This window comes from Anomaloglossus baeobatrachus, chromosome 2 (assembly GCF_048569485.1).
Source record: "Anomaloglossus baeobatrachus isolate aAnoBae1 chromosome 2, aAnoBae1.hap1, whole genome shotgun sequence".
In the NCBI taxonomy this organism is placed as follows: domain Eukaryota; kingdom Metazoa; phylum Chordata; class Amphibia; order Anura; family Aromobatidae; genus Anomaloglossus; species Anomaloglossus baeobatrachus.
This window is the reverse complement of record NC_134354.1, coordinates 790349576-790366151: the sequence shown is the minus strand read 5'-3', so window position 1 is coordinate 790366151 and position 16576 is coordinate 790349576. Positions and strand designations below refer to the sequence as shown.

The following is a 16576-nucleotide window of genomic DNA, read 5'->3' as shown; positions in this document are numbered from 1 at the left end:
ACCTCGCCTTATGCTCTGCAGCGGTGTGAGCAGCCAGATGTTTCTATTCACTGACAGCAATCACACAGCTTGTCAGTGGGAAGACATAGAATAGATCTCTGCTGTTATCTTGCTGTGTATTGCCCTTTAATATCCTGCACCCCAAATCCAAGGCAGCAGTACAGAATAAAGCCCGCATGGATGAAGTGTCAGCTCTGCAGCCCAGAGCTCTGTGCAGCCTGTGAGCAGGCGGCAGTAGGACCCAGAGGCCGGCAGATGTGGCTGGGGGGTGTGTGCACTGTGTGGGAGGGGGCACTCTATGTACATAGTAATATAGGCACATAGCCCTGTCTTCCAGGCTCCTCCGCTGGATCTCCTCATCTCCCCGGTGCTCGGCCGCCATTCTCCAGGAATCCGCAGGTGCTGAGCCCCCCCGGACCTGCTGCACCAGAAGAACCGGCTCCGCTGCCTCCAGGCTCCCAGGGCTGCCGCCATATGGACGTGCAGCCTGAGCAGAGCCCCAGACTGTGAGCACCGGTGACCGCCAGCAGCATGGCCAGGGACAGCGTCCAGATCCCAGATGACCGCGACTTCCAGAACTTCAGGACGGAGTGTCACTCCGAGGCCGGCTGGACCCAGACCTACAACAAGTCCGGGATCACGGTGTGGGTGCAGATCCTGGAGGAGGAGAGGGCGCTGCACAAGATCAAGGTGAGGACCCAGTGTGCGCGCTCACTGACAGGTGCCGAGTGGGCTCTATGGACCAGGGTATCTGTGGGGTCAGATGTACGATGTGTCCGCTCACTGACAGGTGCCGAGTGGGCTCTATGGACCAGGGTATCTGTGGGGTCCGATGTGTAATGTGTCCGCTCACTGACAGGTGCCGAGTGGGCTCTATGGACTAGGGTGTCTGTGGGGTCAGATGTGTAATGTGTCCGCTCACTGACAGGTGCCGAGTGGGCTCTATGGACCAGGGTATCTGTGGGGTCCGATGTGTAATGTGTCCGCTCACTGACAGGTGCCGAGTGGGCTCTATGGACCAGGGTGTCTGTGGGGTCAGATGTACAATGTGTCCGCTCACTGACAGGTGCTGTGTGGGCTCTATGGACCAGGGTGTCTGTGGGGTCAGATGTACAATGTGTCCGCTCACTGACAGGTGCCGAGTGGGCTCTATGGACCAGGGTGTCTGTGGGGTCAGATGTGTAATGTGTCCGCTCACTGACAGGTGCCGAGTGGGCTCTATGGACCAGGGTATCTGTGGGGTCCGATGTGTAATGTGTCCGCTCACTGACAGGTGCCGAGTGGGCTCTATGGACCAGGGTATCTGTGGGGTCAGATGTACAATGTGTCCGCTCACTGACAGGTGCCGAGTGGGCTCTATGGACCAGGGTGTCTGTGGGGTCAGATGTGTAATGTGTCCGCTCACTGACAGGTGCCGAGTGGGCTCTATGGACCAGGGTATCTGTGGGGTCCGATGTGTAATGTGTCCGCTCACTGACAGGTGCTGAGTGGGCTCTATGGACCAGGGTATCTGCGGGGTCAGATGTGTAATGTGTCCGCTCACTGACAGGTGCCGAGTGGGCTCTATGGACCAGGGTATCTGTGGGGTCAGATGTGTAATGTGTCCGCTCACTGACAGGTGCCGAGTGGGCTCTATGGACCAGGGTATCTGTGGGGTCAGATTTACAATGTGTCCGCTCACTGACAGGTGCCGAGTGGGCTCTATGGACCAGGGTATCTGTGGGGTCAGATATGTAATGTGTCCGCTCACTGACAGGTGCCGAGTGGGCTCTATGGACCAGGGTATCTGCGGGGTCAGATGTGTAATGTGTGCGCTCACTGACAGGTGCCGAGTAGGCTCTATGGACCAGGTACTGAGCCCCATTACTGTGTGTCCATGGGGTCAGATATGTAATGTGTCCGCTCACTGACAGGTGCCGAGTGGGCTCTATGGACCAGGGTGTCTGTGGGGTCAGATGTACAATGTGTCCGCTCACTGACAGGTGCTGTGTGGGCTCTATGGACCAGGGTGTCTGTGGGGTCAGATGTACAATGTGTCCGCTCACTGACAGGTGCCGAGTGGGCTCTATGGACCAGGGTGTCTGTGGGGTCAGATGTGTAATGTGTCCGCTCACTGACAGGTGCCGTGTTGGCTCTATGGACCAGGTCCTGAGTCCTGTACATCCAACCCCACAGATACCCAGTATGAACTCATTGGTTACTTTGTATCCGTTCCCATCATTCGTGTGTATCCACCGGCCGAATCCTGCTGAGTACAATGTGTGTGTATAGAGGAGACCCCTTGTGCCCCCTACACGTGGGCAGGAGTGGTTGTACCCGCCTCCACCTGTTACCGCGCCTGCCAGGGCCATTGTAGTTTCAGGGTGACACCCGGGTTCCAGGAAATTAGGTCAGAATGGCGGAATAATGTATAATATGCCGGGGCGGCCTCCGTTCACTGGGTGTGAGGGCGCGAGTGTTCTGTGTAATGTATGGATAGTTCACTTCTGGAGCAGCGTTGTCTGTGTCACCTGTGGATGTATCTGTATGATGTGTGTGTCTGTACTGTGTGATGTGTATAGTTGTGTATTGGTGTGTGTCTGTATTGCGGTGTCAGTGCTGTGTGATGTGTGTAGTTGTGTATTGGTGTGTGTCCGTCCTGTGGTGTCAGTGCTGTGTGATGTGTATAGTTGTGTATTGGTGTGTGTCCGTCCTGTGGTGTCAGTGCTGTGTGATGTGTGTAGTTGTGTATTGGTGTGTGTCCGTCCTGTGGTGTCAGTGCTGTGTGATGTGTGTGTAGTTGTGTATTGGTGTGTGTCCGTCCTGTGGTGTCAGTGCTGTGTGATGTGTATAGTTGTGTATTGGTGTGTGTCTGTATTGCGGTGTCAGTGCTGTGTGATGTGTGTAGTTGTGTATTGGTGTGTGTCCGTCCTGTGGTGTCAGTGCTGTGTGATGTGTGTAGTTGTGTATTGGTGTGTGTCCGTCCTGTGGTGTCAGTGCTGTGTGATGTGTGTGTAGTTGTGTATTGGTGTGTGTCTGTATTGCGGTGTCAGTGCTGTGTGATGTGTGTAGTTGTGTATTGGTGTGTGTCTGTATTGCGGTGTCAGTGCTGTGTGATGTGTGTAGTTGTGTATTGGTGTGTGTCCGTCCTGTGGTGTCAGTGCTGTGTGATGTGTGTGTAGTTGTGTATTGGTGTGTGTCCGTCCTGTGGTGTCAGTGCTGTGTGATGTGTGTGTAGTTGTGTATTGGTGTGTGTCTGTACTGTGGTGTCAGTGCTGTGTGATGTGTGTAGTTGTGTATTGGTGTGTGTCTGTATTGCGGTGTCAGTGCTGTGTGATGTGTGTAGTTGTGTATTGGTGTGTGTCTGTATTGCGGTGTCAGTGATGTGTGTGTAGTTGTGTATTGGTGTGTGTCTGTATTGCGGTGTCAGTGCTGTGTGATGTGTGTAGTTGTGTATTGGTGTGTGTCCGTCCTGTGGTGTCAGTGCTGTGTGATGTGTATAGTTGTGTATTGGTGTGTGTCTGTACTGTGGTGTCAGTGATGTGTGTAGTTGTGTATTGGTGTGTGTCTGTATTGCGGTGTCAGTGCTGTGTGATGTGTGTAGTTGTGTATTGGTGTGTGTCCGTCCTGTGGTGTCAGTGCTGTGTGATGTGTGTAGTTGTGTATTGGTGTGTGTCCGTCCTGTGGTGTCAGTGCTGTGTGATGTGTATAGTTGTGTATTGGTGTGTGTCCGTCCTGTGGTGTCAGTGCTGTGTGATGTGTGTAGTTGTGTATTGGTGTGTGTCTGTATTGCGGTGTCAGTGCTGTGTGATGTGTGTAGTTGTGTATTGGTGTGTGTCTGTATTGCGGTGTCAGTGCTGTGTGATGTGTGTAGTTGTGTATTGGTGTGTGTCTGTACTGTGGTGTCAGTGCTGTGTGATGTGTGTGTAGTTGTGTATTGGTGTGTGTCCGTCCTGTGGTGTCAGTGCTGTGTGATGTGTGTAGTTGTGTATTGGTGTGTGTCTGTATTGCGGTGTCAGTGCTGTGTGATGTGTGTAGTTGTGTATTGGTGTGTGTCTGTATTGCGGTGTCAGTGCTGTGTGATGTGTGTAGTTGTGTATTGGTGTGTGTCTGTACTGCGGTGTCAGTGCTGTGTGATGTGTATAGTTGTGTATTGGTGTGTGTCCGTCCTGTGGTGTCAGTGCTGTGTGATGTGTATAGTTGTGTATTGGTGTGTGTCCGTCCTGTGGTGTCAGTGCTGTGTGATGTGTGTGTAGTTGTGTATTGGTGTGTGTCCGTCCTGTGGTGTCAGTGCTGTGTGATGTGTGTAGTTGTGTATTGGTGTGTGTCCGTCCTGTGGTGTCAGTGCTGTGTGATGTGTATAGTTGTGTATTGGTGTGTGTCCGTCCTGTGGTGTCAGTGCTGTGTGATGTGTGTAGTTGTGTATTGGTGTGTGTCCGTCCTGTGGTGTCAGTGCTGTGTGATGTGTATAGTTGTGTATTGGTGTGTGTCCGTCCTGTGGTGTCAGTGCTGTGTGATGTGTGTGTAGTTGTGTATTGGTGTGTGTCCGTCCTGTGGTGTCAGTGCTGTGTGATGTGTATAGTTGTGTATTGGTGTGTGTCCGTCCTGTGGTGTCAGTGCTGTGTGATGTGTGTGTAGTTGTGTATTGGTGTGTGTCCGTCCTGTGGTGTCAGTGCTGTGTGATGTGTGTGTAGTTGTGTATTGGTGTGTGTCCGTCCTGTGGTGTCAGTGCTGTGTGATGTGTGTAGTTGTGTATTGGTGTGTGTCTGTATTGCGGTGTCAGTGCTGTGTGATGTGTGTAGTTGTGTATTGGTGTGTGTCTGTACTGCGGTGTCAGTGCTGTGTGATGTGTGTAGTTGTGTATTGGTGTGTGTCTGTACTGCGGTGTCAGTGCTGTGTGATATGTCGGGGCCTCCTGTATCAGTAGAAGGAGCGTATATGGAATTAGTATCACAAGAGAGCACATTACGTCTGGAGCAGTGATGCGTGTGTCCATATCATGTGCGACTAATGGGAAGTTTACGCTTTGTGTATCAGTGTGATGTGTGTATGTATCAGCATGGTATATGTGATGTGTGTATGTATCAGCATGGTATATGTGATGTGTGTATGTATCAGCATGGTATATGTGATGTGTGTATGTATCAGCATGGTATATGTGATGTGTGTATGTATCAGCATGGTATATGTGATGTGTGTATGTATCAGCATGGTATATGTGATGTGTGTATGTATCAGCATGGTATATGTGATGTGTGTATGTATCAGCATGGTATATGTGATGTGTGTATGTATCAGCATGGTATATGTGATGCCTGACGTGTATGTCCTTTTTCTTTTGGCCATGGTATGTATGTAGCAGTAATATGCACGTGTCCTCTTCTCTGGCTATGCTGGGTGAGTATGTGTGATTTATGATGTATGATGTGTGTGGCAGTAATATGCACGTGTCCTCTTCTCTGGCTATGCTGGGTGAGTATGTGTGATGTATGATGTGTGACATGTGTAGCAGTAATATGTACGTGTCCTCTTCTCTGGCTATGCTGGGTGAGTATGTATGATGTATGATGTGTGATGTGTGTAGCAGTAATATGTACGTGTCCTCTTCTCTGGCTATGCTGGGTGAGTATGTATGATGTGTGATGTGTGTAGCAGTAATATGTACGTGTCCTCTTCTCTGGCTATGCTGGGTGAGTATGTATGATGTGTGATGTGTGTAGCAGTAATATGTACGTGTCCTCTTCTCTGGCTATGCTGGGTGAGTATGTATGATGTGTGACGTGTGTAGCAGTAATATGCACGTGTCCTCTTCTCTGGCTATGCTGGGTGAGTATGTGTGATGTATGATGTATGATGTGTGTAGCAGTAATATGCACGTGTCCTCTTCTCTGGCTATGCTGGGTGAGTATGTGTGATGTATGATGTGTGACATGTGTAGCAGTAATATGTACGTGTCCTCTTCTCTGGCTATGCTGGGTGAGTATGTATGATGTATGATGTGTGATGTGTGTAGCAGTAATATGTACGTGTCCTCTTCTCTGGCTATGCTGGGTGAGTATGTATGATGTGTGATGTGTGTAGCAGTAATATGTACGTGTCCTCTTCTCTGGCTATGCTGGGTGAGTATGTATGATGTGTGACGTGTGTAGCAGTAATATGTACGTGTCCTCTTCTCTGGCTATGCTGGGTGAGTATGTATGATGTATGATGTGTGACGTGTGTAGCAGTAATATGTACGTGTCCTCTTCTCTGGCCGTGCTGGGTGAGTATGTGTGATGTATGATGTGTGACATGTGTAGCAGTAATATGCACGTGTCCTCTTCTCTGGCTATGCTGGGTGAGTATGTATGATGTATGATGTGTGATGTGTGTAGCAGTAATATGTACGTGTCCTCTTCTCTGGCTATGCTGGGTGAGTATGTATGATGTGTGACGTGTGTAGCAGTAATATGTACGTGTCCTCTTCTCTGGCTATGCTGGGTGAGTATGTATGATGTATGATGTGTGTAGCAGTAATATGCACGTGTCCTCTTCTCTGGCTATGCTGGGTGAGTATGTATGATGTATGATGTGTGACGTGTGTAGCAGTAATATGTACGTGTCCTCTTCTCTGGCTATGCTGGGTGAGTATGTATGATGTGTGATGTGTGTAGCAGTAATATGCACGTGTCCTCTTCTCTGGCTATGCTGGGTGAGTATGTGTGATGTATGATGTGTGACGTGTGTAGCAGTAATATGTACGTGTCCTCTTCTCTGGCTATGCTGGGTGAGTATGTATGATGTATGATGTGTGATGTGTGTAGCAGTAATATGTACGTGTCCTCTTCTCTGGCTATGCTGGGTGAGTATGTATGATGTGTGATGTGTGACATGTGTAGCAGTAATATGTACGTGTCCTCTTCTCTGGCTATGCTGGGTGAGTATGTATGATGTGTGACGTGTGTAGCAGTAATATGTACGTGTCCTCTTCTCTGGCTATGCTGGGTGAGTATGTATGATGTATGATGTGTGACATGTGTAGCAGTAATATGTACGTGTCCTCTTCTCTGGCTATGCTGGGTGAGTATGTATGTTGTGTGACGTGTGTAGCAGTAATATGTACGTGTCCTCTTCTCTGGCTATGCTGGGTGAGTATGTATGATGTATGATGTGTGACGTGTGTAGCAGTAATATGTACGTGTCCTCTTCTCTGGCTATGCTGGGTGAGTATGTATGATGTGTGACGTGTGTAGCAGTAATATGTACGTGTCCTCTTCTCTGGCTATGCTGGGTGAGTATGTATGATGTATGATGTGTGATGTGTGTAGCAGTAATATGTACGTGTCCTCTTCTCTGGCTATGCTGGGTGAGTATGTATGATGTGTGATGTGTGACATGTGTAGCAGTAATATGTACGTGTCCTCTTCTCTGGCCGTGCTGGGTGAGTATGTATGATGTATGATGTGTGATGTGTGTAGCAGTAATATGTACGTGTCCTCTTCTCTGGCCGTGCTGGGTGAGTATGTATGATGTATGATGTGTGACGTGTGTAGCAGTAATATGTACGTGTCCTCTTCTCTGGCTATGCTGGGTGAGTATGTATGATGTATGATGTGTGATGTGTGTAGCAGTAATATGTACGTGTCCTCTTCTCTGGCTATGCTGGGTGAGTATGTATGATGTGTGATGTGTGTAGCAGTAATATGTACGTGTCCTCTTCTCTGGCTATGCTGGGTGAGTATGTATGATGTGTGACGTGTGTAGCAGTAATATGTACGTGTCCTCTTCTCTGGCTATGCTGGGTGAGTATGTATGATGTATGACGTGTGTAGCAGTAATATGTACGTGTCCTCTTCTCTGGCCGTGCTGGGTGAGTATGTGTGATGTATGATGTGTGATGTGTGTAGCAGTAATATGTACGTGTCCTCTTCTCTGGCCGTGCTGGGTGAGTATGTATGATGTATGATGTGTGATGTGTGTAGCAGTAATATGTACGTGTCCTCTTCTCTGGCCGTGCTGGGTGAGTATGTATGATGTATGATGTGTGACGTGTGTAGCAGTAATATGTACGTGTCCTCTTCTCTGGTCGTGCTGGGTGAGTATGTATGATGTGTGTAGCAGTAATATGTACGTGTCCTCTTCTCTGGCTATGCTGGGTGAGTATGTATGATGTGTGATGTGTGACATGTGTAGCAGTAATATGTACGTGTCCTCTTCTCTGGCTATGCTGGGTGAGTATGTATGATGTATGATGTATGATGTATGATGTGTGTAGCAGTAATATGTACGTGTCCTCTTCTCTGGCTATGCTGGGTGAGTATGTGTGATGTATGATGTGTGACATGTGTAGCAGTAATATGTACGTGTCCTCTTCTCTGGCTATGCTGGGTGAGTATGTGTGATGTATGATGTGTGACATGTGTAGCAGTAATATGTACGTGTCCTCTTCTCTGGCTATGCTGGGTGAGTATGTATGATGTATGATGTATGATGTGTGTAGCAGTAATATGTACGTGCCCTCTTCTCTGGCCGTGCTGGGTGAGTATGTATGATGTGTGTAGCAGTAATATGTACGTGTCCTCTTCTCTGGCTCTGCTGGGTGAGTATGTGTGATGTGTGACGTGTGTAGCAGTAATATGTACGTGTCCTCTTCTCTGGCTGTGCTGGGTGAGTATGTATGATGTGTGATGTATGTAGCAGTAATATGCACGTGTCCTCTTCTCTGGCTATGCTGGGTGAGTATGTATGATGTGTGATGTGTGACGTGTGTAGCAGTAATATGCACGTGTCCTCTTCTCTGGCCGTGCTTTGTGAGTATGTATGATGTGTGACGTGTGTAGCAGTAATATGTACGTGTCCTCTTCTCTGGCCGTGCTGGGTGAGTATGTATGATGTATGATGTATGATGTGTGACGTGTGTAGCAGTAATATGTACGTGTCCTCTTCTCTGGCCGTGCTGGGTGAGTATGTATGATGTATGATGTGTGATGTGTGTAGCAGTAATATGTACGTGTCCTCTTCTCTGGCCGTGCTGGGTGAGTATGTATGATGTGTGATGTGTGACGTGTGTAGCAGTAATATGCACGTGTCCTCTTCTCTGGCCGTGCTTTGTGAGTATGTATGATGTGTGACGTGTGTAGCAGTAATATGTACGTGTCCTCTTCTCTGGCTATGCTGGGTGAGTATGTATGATGTGTGTAGCAGTAATATGTACGTGTCCTCTTCTCTGGCTATGCGGGGTGAGTATGTATGATGTATGATGTGTGACGTGTGTAGCAGTAATATGTACGTGTCCTCTTCTCTGGCTATGCTGGGTGAGTATGTATGATGTATGATGTGTGATGTGTGTAGCAGTAATATGTACGTGTCCTCTTCTCTGGCTATGCTGGGTGAGGATGTATGATGTGTGATGTGTGTAGCAGTAATATGTACGTGTCCTCTTCTCTGGCTATGCTGGGTGAGTATGTATGATGTATGATGTGTGACGTGTGTAGCAGTAATATGTACGTGTCCTCTTCTCTGGCTATGCGGGGTGAGTATGTGTGATGTGTGTAGCAGTAATATGTACGTGTCCTCTTCTCTGGCTATGCTGGGTGAGTATGTATGATGTATGATGTGTGATGTGTGTAGCAGTAATATGTACGTGTCCTCTTCTCTGGCTATGCGGGGTGAGTATGTGTGATGTGTGTAGCAGTAATATGTACGTGTCCTCTTCTCTGGCTATGCTGGGTGAGTATGTATGATGTATGACGTGTGTAGCAGTAATATGTACGTGTCCTCTTCTCTGGCTATGCTGGGTGAGTATGTATGATGTATGACGTGTGTAGCAGTAATATGTACGTGTCCTCTTCTCTGGCTATGCTGGGTGAGTATGTATGATGTGTGACGTGTGTAGCAGTAATATGTACGTGTCCTCTTCTCTGGTCGTGCTGGGTGAGTATGTATGATGTGTGTAGCAGTAATATGTACGTGTCCTCTTCTCTGGCTATGCTGGGTGAGTATGTATGATGTGTGATGTGTGACATGTGTAGCAGTAATATGTACGTGTCCTCTTCTCTGGCTATGCTGGGTGAGTATGTATGATGTGTGATGTGTGACATGTGTAGCAGTAATATGTACGTGTCCTCTTCTCTGGCTATGCTGGGTGAGTATGTGTGATGTATGATGTGTGACATGTGTAGCAGTAATATGTACGTGTCCTCTTCTCTGGCTATGCTGGGTGAGTATGTATGATGTATGATGTGTGATGTGTGTAGCAGTAATATGTACGTGCCCTCTTCTCTGGCCGTGCTGGGTGAGTATGTATGATGTGTGTAGCAGTAATATGTACGTGTCCTCTTCTCTGGCTCTGCTGGGTGAGTATGTGTGATGTGTGACGTGTGTAGCAGTAATATGTACGTGTCCTCTTCTCTGGCTGTGCTGGGTGAGTATGTATGATGTGTGATGTATGTAGCAGTAATATGCACGTGTCCTCTTCTCTGGCTGTGCTGGGTGAGTATGTATGATGTGTGATGTGTGACGTGTGTAGCAGTAATATGCACGTGTCCTCTTCTCTGGCCGTGCTTTGTGAGTATGTATGATGTGTGACGTGTGTAGCAGTAATATGTACGTGTCCTCTTCTCTGGCCGTGCTGGGTGAGTATGTATGATGTATGATGTGTGATGTGTGTAGCAGTAATATGTACGTGTCCTCTTCTCTGGCTATGCGGGGTGAGTATGTATGATGTGTGACGTGTGTAGCAGTAATATGCACGTGTCCTCTTCTCTGGCCATGCTGGGTGAGTATGTATGATGTGTGACGTGTGTAGCAGTAATATGTACGTGTCCTCTTCTCTGGCCGTGCTGGGTGAGTATGTATGATGTATGATGTGTGATGTGTGTAGCAGTAATATGTACGTGTCCTCTTCTCTGGCTATGCGGGGTGAGTATGTATGATGTGTGATGTGTGTAGCAGTAATATGTACGTGTCCTCTTCTCTGGCTATGCGGGGTGAGTATGTATGATGTATGATGTGTGACGTGTGTAGCAGTAATATGTACGTGTCCTCTTCTCTGGCTATGCTGGGTGAGTATGTATGATGTGTGATGTGTGATGTGTGTAGCAGTAATATGTACGTGTCCTCTTCTCTGGCTATGCTGGGTGAGTATGTATGATGTATGACGTGTGTAGCAGTAATATGTACGTGTCCTCTTCTCTGGCTATGCTGGGTGAGTATGTATGATGTATGACGTGTGTAGCAGTAATATGTACGTGTCCTCTTCTCTGGCTATGCTGGGTGAGTATGTATGATGTGTGACGTGTGTAGCAGTAATATGTACGTGTCCTCTTCTCTGGCTATGCTGGGTGAGTATGTGTGATGTATGATGTATGACGTGTGTAGCAGTAATATGTACGTGTCCTCTTCTCTGGCTATGCTGGGTGAGTATGTATGATGTATGATGTATGACGTGTGTAGCAGTAATATGAACGTGTCCTCTTCTCTGGCTATGCTGGGTGAGTATGTATGATGTATGATGTATGATGTGTGTAGCAGTAATATGTACGTGTCCTCTTCTCTGGCTATGCGGGGTGAGTATGTATGATGTATGATGTGTGTAGCAGTAATATGTACGTGTCCTCTTCTCTGGCTATGCTGGGTGAGTATGTATGATGTATGATGTGTGTAGCAGTAATATGTACGTGTCCTCTTCTCTGGCTATGCTGGGTGAGTATGTATGATGTGTGATGTGTGTAGCAGTAATATGTACGTGTCCTCTTCTCTGGCTATGCTGGGTGAGTATGTATGATGTATGATGTGTGACGTGTGTAGCAGTAATATGTACATGTCCTCTTCTCTGGCTATGCTGGGTGAGTATGTATGATGTGTGACATGTGTAGCAGTAATATGTACGTGTCCTTCTCTTCTGCTCATCCTGTCCCCGTGTGTGATGACATCAGTCGTACATGATGTGGCAGTGCGGGATGATGACATCACAGACCTCCAGCACAGAGGCTGCAGCGCCCCCTGTGAGTCATTGTCCGCACCGCAGCCGGTGTGCCCTCTGCAGGAGTGTCCGCACCGCAGCCGGTGTGCCCTCTGCAGGGTGTCTGCACAGTGTCTGTGGGCAGCTCCTCTTCGCTCCCGGTGATGGGCAGGTCTGGGGTGATCACGAGTTCAGCTCTGCAGATTTCTTTATTAAATAAACCCATTTAGAGCCGCGTCTGGATGTAGTTTACTGAAAACTCCCAGAAAGATGCCGCTATTAAAGTCATAGGTTGTATTCAAATGGAGGGGAGATCTTCTGCAGGTGTACTGTCCCTTTAAATAGCAGTAAGCAGTGACTGCACTGGTGAGACCAGTTAATAAGTGGTTCTGGTGACCTAGGACGCAGTGACGCCGGGTCACCTGTCGGGGTTTCCAGTCCTTTAGTCATCACTTTCTGTGCTTGGACTAAGTACGTGCGATTCCTGTGTGTTTTGGCCGAGCCGGATAACGCCAAGACAAACCGGTTCTGCCACTTAAGAAGAAACTTTCCAATAACGTCTCCTCCACCCCTGAAACTGCTGAGTGCTGGACCGGGAGGCAGGTCTGGGGCAAGTGTGGTATCCTAAGGAGAGGCCAAGGACCGATGCTGGACTCCTAGAGCTTCTCCGAAGGACTGGACCATGTATTAGGATAGGGTGGACTCCTAGAGCTGGTCCTAAGAGATTGACCATGTATTGGTGGTGGGTGGCTAGCGCTTGGTCTGGTTGACCATGTATTGGTGGTGGGTGGCTAGCGCTTGGTCTGGTTGACCATGTATTGGTGGTGGGTGGCTAGCGCTTGGTCTGGTTGACCATGTATTGGTGGTGGGTGGCTAGCGCTTGGTCTGGTTGACCATGTATTGGTGGTGGGTGGCTAGCGCTTGGTCTTGTTGACCATGTATTGGTGGTGGGTGGCTAGCGCTTGGTCTGGTTGACCATGTATTGGTGGTGGGTGGCTAGCGCTTGGTCTGGTTGACCATGTATTGGTGGTGGGTGGCTAGCGCTTGGTCTGGTTGACCATGTATTGGTGGTGGGTGGCTAGCGCTTGGTCTGGTTGACCATGTATTGGTGGTGGCTGGCTAGCGCTTGGTCTGGTTGACCATGTATTGGTGGTGGCTGGCTAGCGCTTGGTCTGGTTGACCATGTATTGGTGGTGGCTGGCTAGCGCTTGGTCTGGTTGACCATGTATTGGTGGTGGCTGGCTAGCGCTTGGTCTGGTTGACCATGTATTGGTGGTGGCTGGCTAGCGCTTGGTCTGGTTGACCATGTATTGGTGGGTGGCTAGCGCTTGGTCTGGTTGACCATGTATTGGTGGTGGGTGGCTAGCGCTTGGTCTGGTTGACCATGTATTGGTGGTGGGTGGCTAGCGCTTGGTCTGGTTGACCATGTATTGGTGGTGGGTGACTAGCGCTTGGTCTGGTTGACCATGTATTGGTGGTGGCTGGCTAGCGCTTGGTCTGGTTGACCATGTATTGGTGGTGGGTGGCTAGCGCTTGGTCTGGTTGACCATGTATTGGTGGTGGGTGGCTAGCGCTTGGTCTTCTAACTGCTCCATGTGATAGACTGGACGACTATAGCTTGGATCAGGATCTGGACTGTGTATTAGTAATGGGGCTTGGCCGGGTCGGATTTGTGCTCTCTGGTTCTTCAGAGGTGAGGGGTCCTTCTGGCGGCCTCCCCCCGCAGCCAGGTATTCTCTTGTCCACATGGCTTTTATCTGATGACCGTGTTGGTACCAGCAGTGACCTGCAGAGACGAGGTGGCGCTGTTTCTGCTGCTCCTGTGTAATGTTCTGCCTCCAGGATCCTGCACAGCGTCCTCTCATCTCGCACCAGGAGCGCGGTGGCCCGGAGGGATCACTGCTCCTCACGTACCTGCGCTGACCGGATTTCTTACATGACGTCACGAGGCCGAAAGTCAGATCTGTGGATGCGGAAACCAGAACGGAGCACTACCTATGAGCGCAGAGCAGCAGGAGTGATCCCATACTGAGCCTGTGCGTCTACAGAGCAACCGATCTGAAGGAGCAGGGGTGCAGTGTAAAGCATGGAAGGGGCACCAGCTTCACAGATCACCTAAGTAAAACTGCAGTGTAAAGCATGGGGGAGGGCACAGCAGCAGACAACCTCAGACTCCAATAGACAATGTACATGTATGGAGCAGAGCTGCAGTGTAGAGCATGGGGGAGCGCAGAGCAGCAGACTGGGATGAGTTGGACAACCTCAGACTCCATTAGACAATGTACATGTATGGAGCAGAGCTGCAGTGTAGAGCATGGGGGAGGGCAGAGCAGCAGACAACCTCAGACTCCAATAGACAATGTGCATTTATGAAGCAGAGCTGCAGTGTAGAGCATGGGGGAGGGCACAGCAGCAGACTGGGATGAGCTGGACAACCTCAGACTCCAATAGACAATGTGCATGTATGGAGCAGAGCTGCAGTGTAGAGCATGGGGGAGCGCAGAGCAGCAGACTGGGATGAGCTGGACAACCTCAGACTCCAATAGACAATGTGCATGTATGGAGCAGAGCTGCAGTGTAGAGCATGGGGGAGCGCAGAGCAGCAGACTGGGATGAGCTGGACAACCTCAGACTCCAATAGACAATGTGCATGTATGGAGCAGAGCTGCAGTGTAGAGCATGGAGGAGGGCACAGCAGCAGACTGGGATGAGCTGGACAACCTCAGACTCCAATAGACAATGTACATGTATGGAGCAGAGCTGCAGTGTAGAGCATGGGGGAGCGCAGAGCAGCAGACAACCTCAGACTCCAATAGACTATATACATGTATGGAGCAGAGCTGCAGTGTAGAGCATGGGGGAGCGCAGAGCAGCAGACTGTGATGAGCTGGATGACCTCAGACTCCAATAGACAATATACATGTATGGAGCAGAGCTGCAGTGTAGAGCATGGGGGAGGGCAAAGCAGCAGACTGGGATGAGCTGGATGACCTTAGACTCCAATAGACAATGTACATGTATGGATCAGAGCTGCAGTGTAGAGCATGGGGGAGCGCAGAGCAGCAGACTGGGATGAGCTGGACAACCTCAGACTCCAATAGACAATGTACATGTATGGAGCAGAGCTGCAGTGTAGAGCATGGGGGAGCGCAGAGCAGCAGACAACCTCAGACTCCAATAGACTATATACATGTATGGAGCAGAGCTGCAGTGTAGAGCATGGGGGAGCGCAGAGCAGCAGACTGGGATGAGCTGGACAACCTCAGACTCCAATAGACAATGTGCATGTATGGAGCAGAGCTGCAGTGTAGAGCATGGGGGGCTGCATATAGGAACTCCAGCAGCAATGCAAGGTGACATAGCTTCCCCCTGTACATGGCCCGGGCTGTGACCTGTTGGGGTCCCTCTTTATGGGGTGTGCGGTGGAGCAGGTGGGGCGCTCTCCGGCGGTCTCTATGGTGCATTGTGGTGGGTGACGCCAGCGGGTGGGGGGATGACGCCCGCCTCAACCCTGCCGCCCCCGGCAGCACACGCTGCGAGCTGACAGCGGAGTATTTTTGGATCTGGAGAAACCTGCGGAGGAGGATTGTCTGGAAATGTTTGGAAATAACAATCTGCCCTTACTGAGAAGCGTCACACGGCGAAGACGCGATGCAGAGTGTGCGGCGGCTACACGGGGACTACAAGTGTCAGCAAGTCTGCACCACATCAGAGGATTAGATACAGCAGCTACACGGGGACTACAAGTGTCAGCAAGTCTGCACCACATGATAGGAGTAGATACAGCAGCTACACGGGGACTACAAGTGTCAGCAAGTCTGCACCACATCGGAGGATTAGATACAGCAGCTACACGGGGACTACAAGTGTCAGCAAGTCTGCACCACATCGGAGGATTAGATACAGCAGCTACACGGGGACTACAAGTGTCAGCAAGTCTGCACCACATCGGAGGATTAGATACAGCAGCTACACGGGGACTACAAGTGTCAGCAAGTCTGCACCACATCAGAGGATTAGATACAGCAGCTACACGGGGACTACAAGTATCAGCAAGTCTGCACCACATGATAGGAGTAGATACAGCAGCTACACGGGGACTACAAGTATCAGCAAGTCTGCACTACAGCAGAGGATTAGCTACATCGGCTACACGGGGACTACAAGTATCAGCAAGTCTGCACCACATCAGAGGATTAGATGCAGCAGCTACACTGGGACTACAAGTGTCAGCAAGTCTGCACCACATCGGAGGATTAGATACAGCAGCTACACGGGGACTACAAGTGTCAGCAAGTCTGCACCACATCGGAGGATTAGATACAGCAGCTACACGGGGACTACAAGTGTCAGCAAGTCTGCACCACATCGGAGGATTAGATACAGCAGCTACACGGGGACTACAAGTGTCAGCAAGTCTGCACCACATCGGAGGATTAGATACAGCAGCTACACGGGGACTACAAGTGTCAGCAAGTCTGCACCACATCAGAGGATTAGATACAGCAGCTACACGGGGACTACAAGTATCAGCAAGTCTGCACCACATGATAGGAGTAGATACAGCAGCTACACGGGGACTACAAGTATCAGCAAGTCTGCACTACAGCAGAGGATTAGCTACATCGGCTACACGGGGACTACAAGTATCAGCAA

General features: G+C 49.6%; 1 protein-coding gene across 1 annotated transcript in view; it reads left to right on the top strand.

The window, feature by feature from the left end:
• The first annotated feature begins 300 nt into the window (after window positions 1-300).
• The window catches only part of STARD10 (StAR related lipid transfer domain containing 10), a 61970-nt gene continuing 45694 nt past the window's right edge, over window positions 301-16576 (top strand). Inside the window, 1 exon segment of the mRNA XM_075337656.1 lies at window positions 301-690. Within this exon segment, the coding sequence (XP_075193771.1) occupies window positions 532-690 (159 nt within the window). The 5' untranslated portion in view covers window positions 301-531.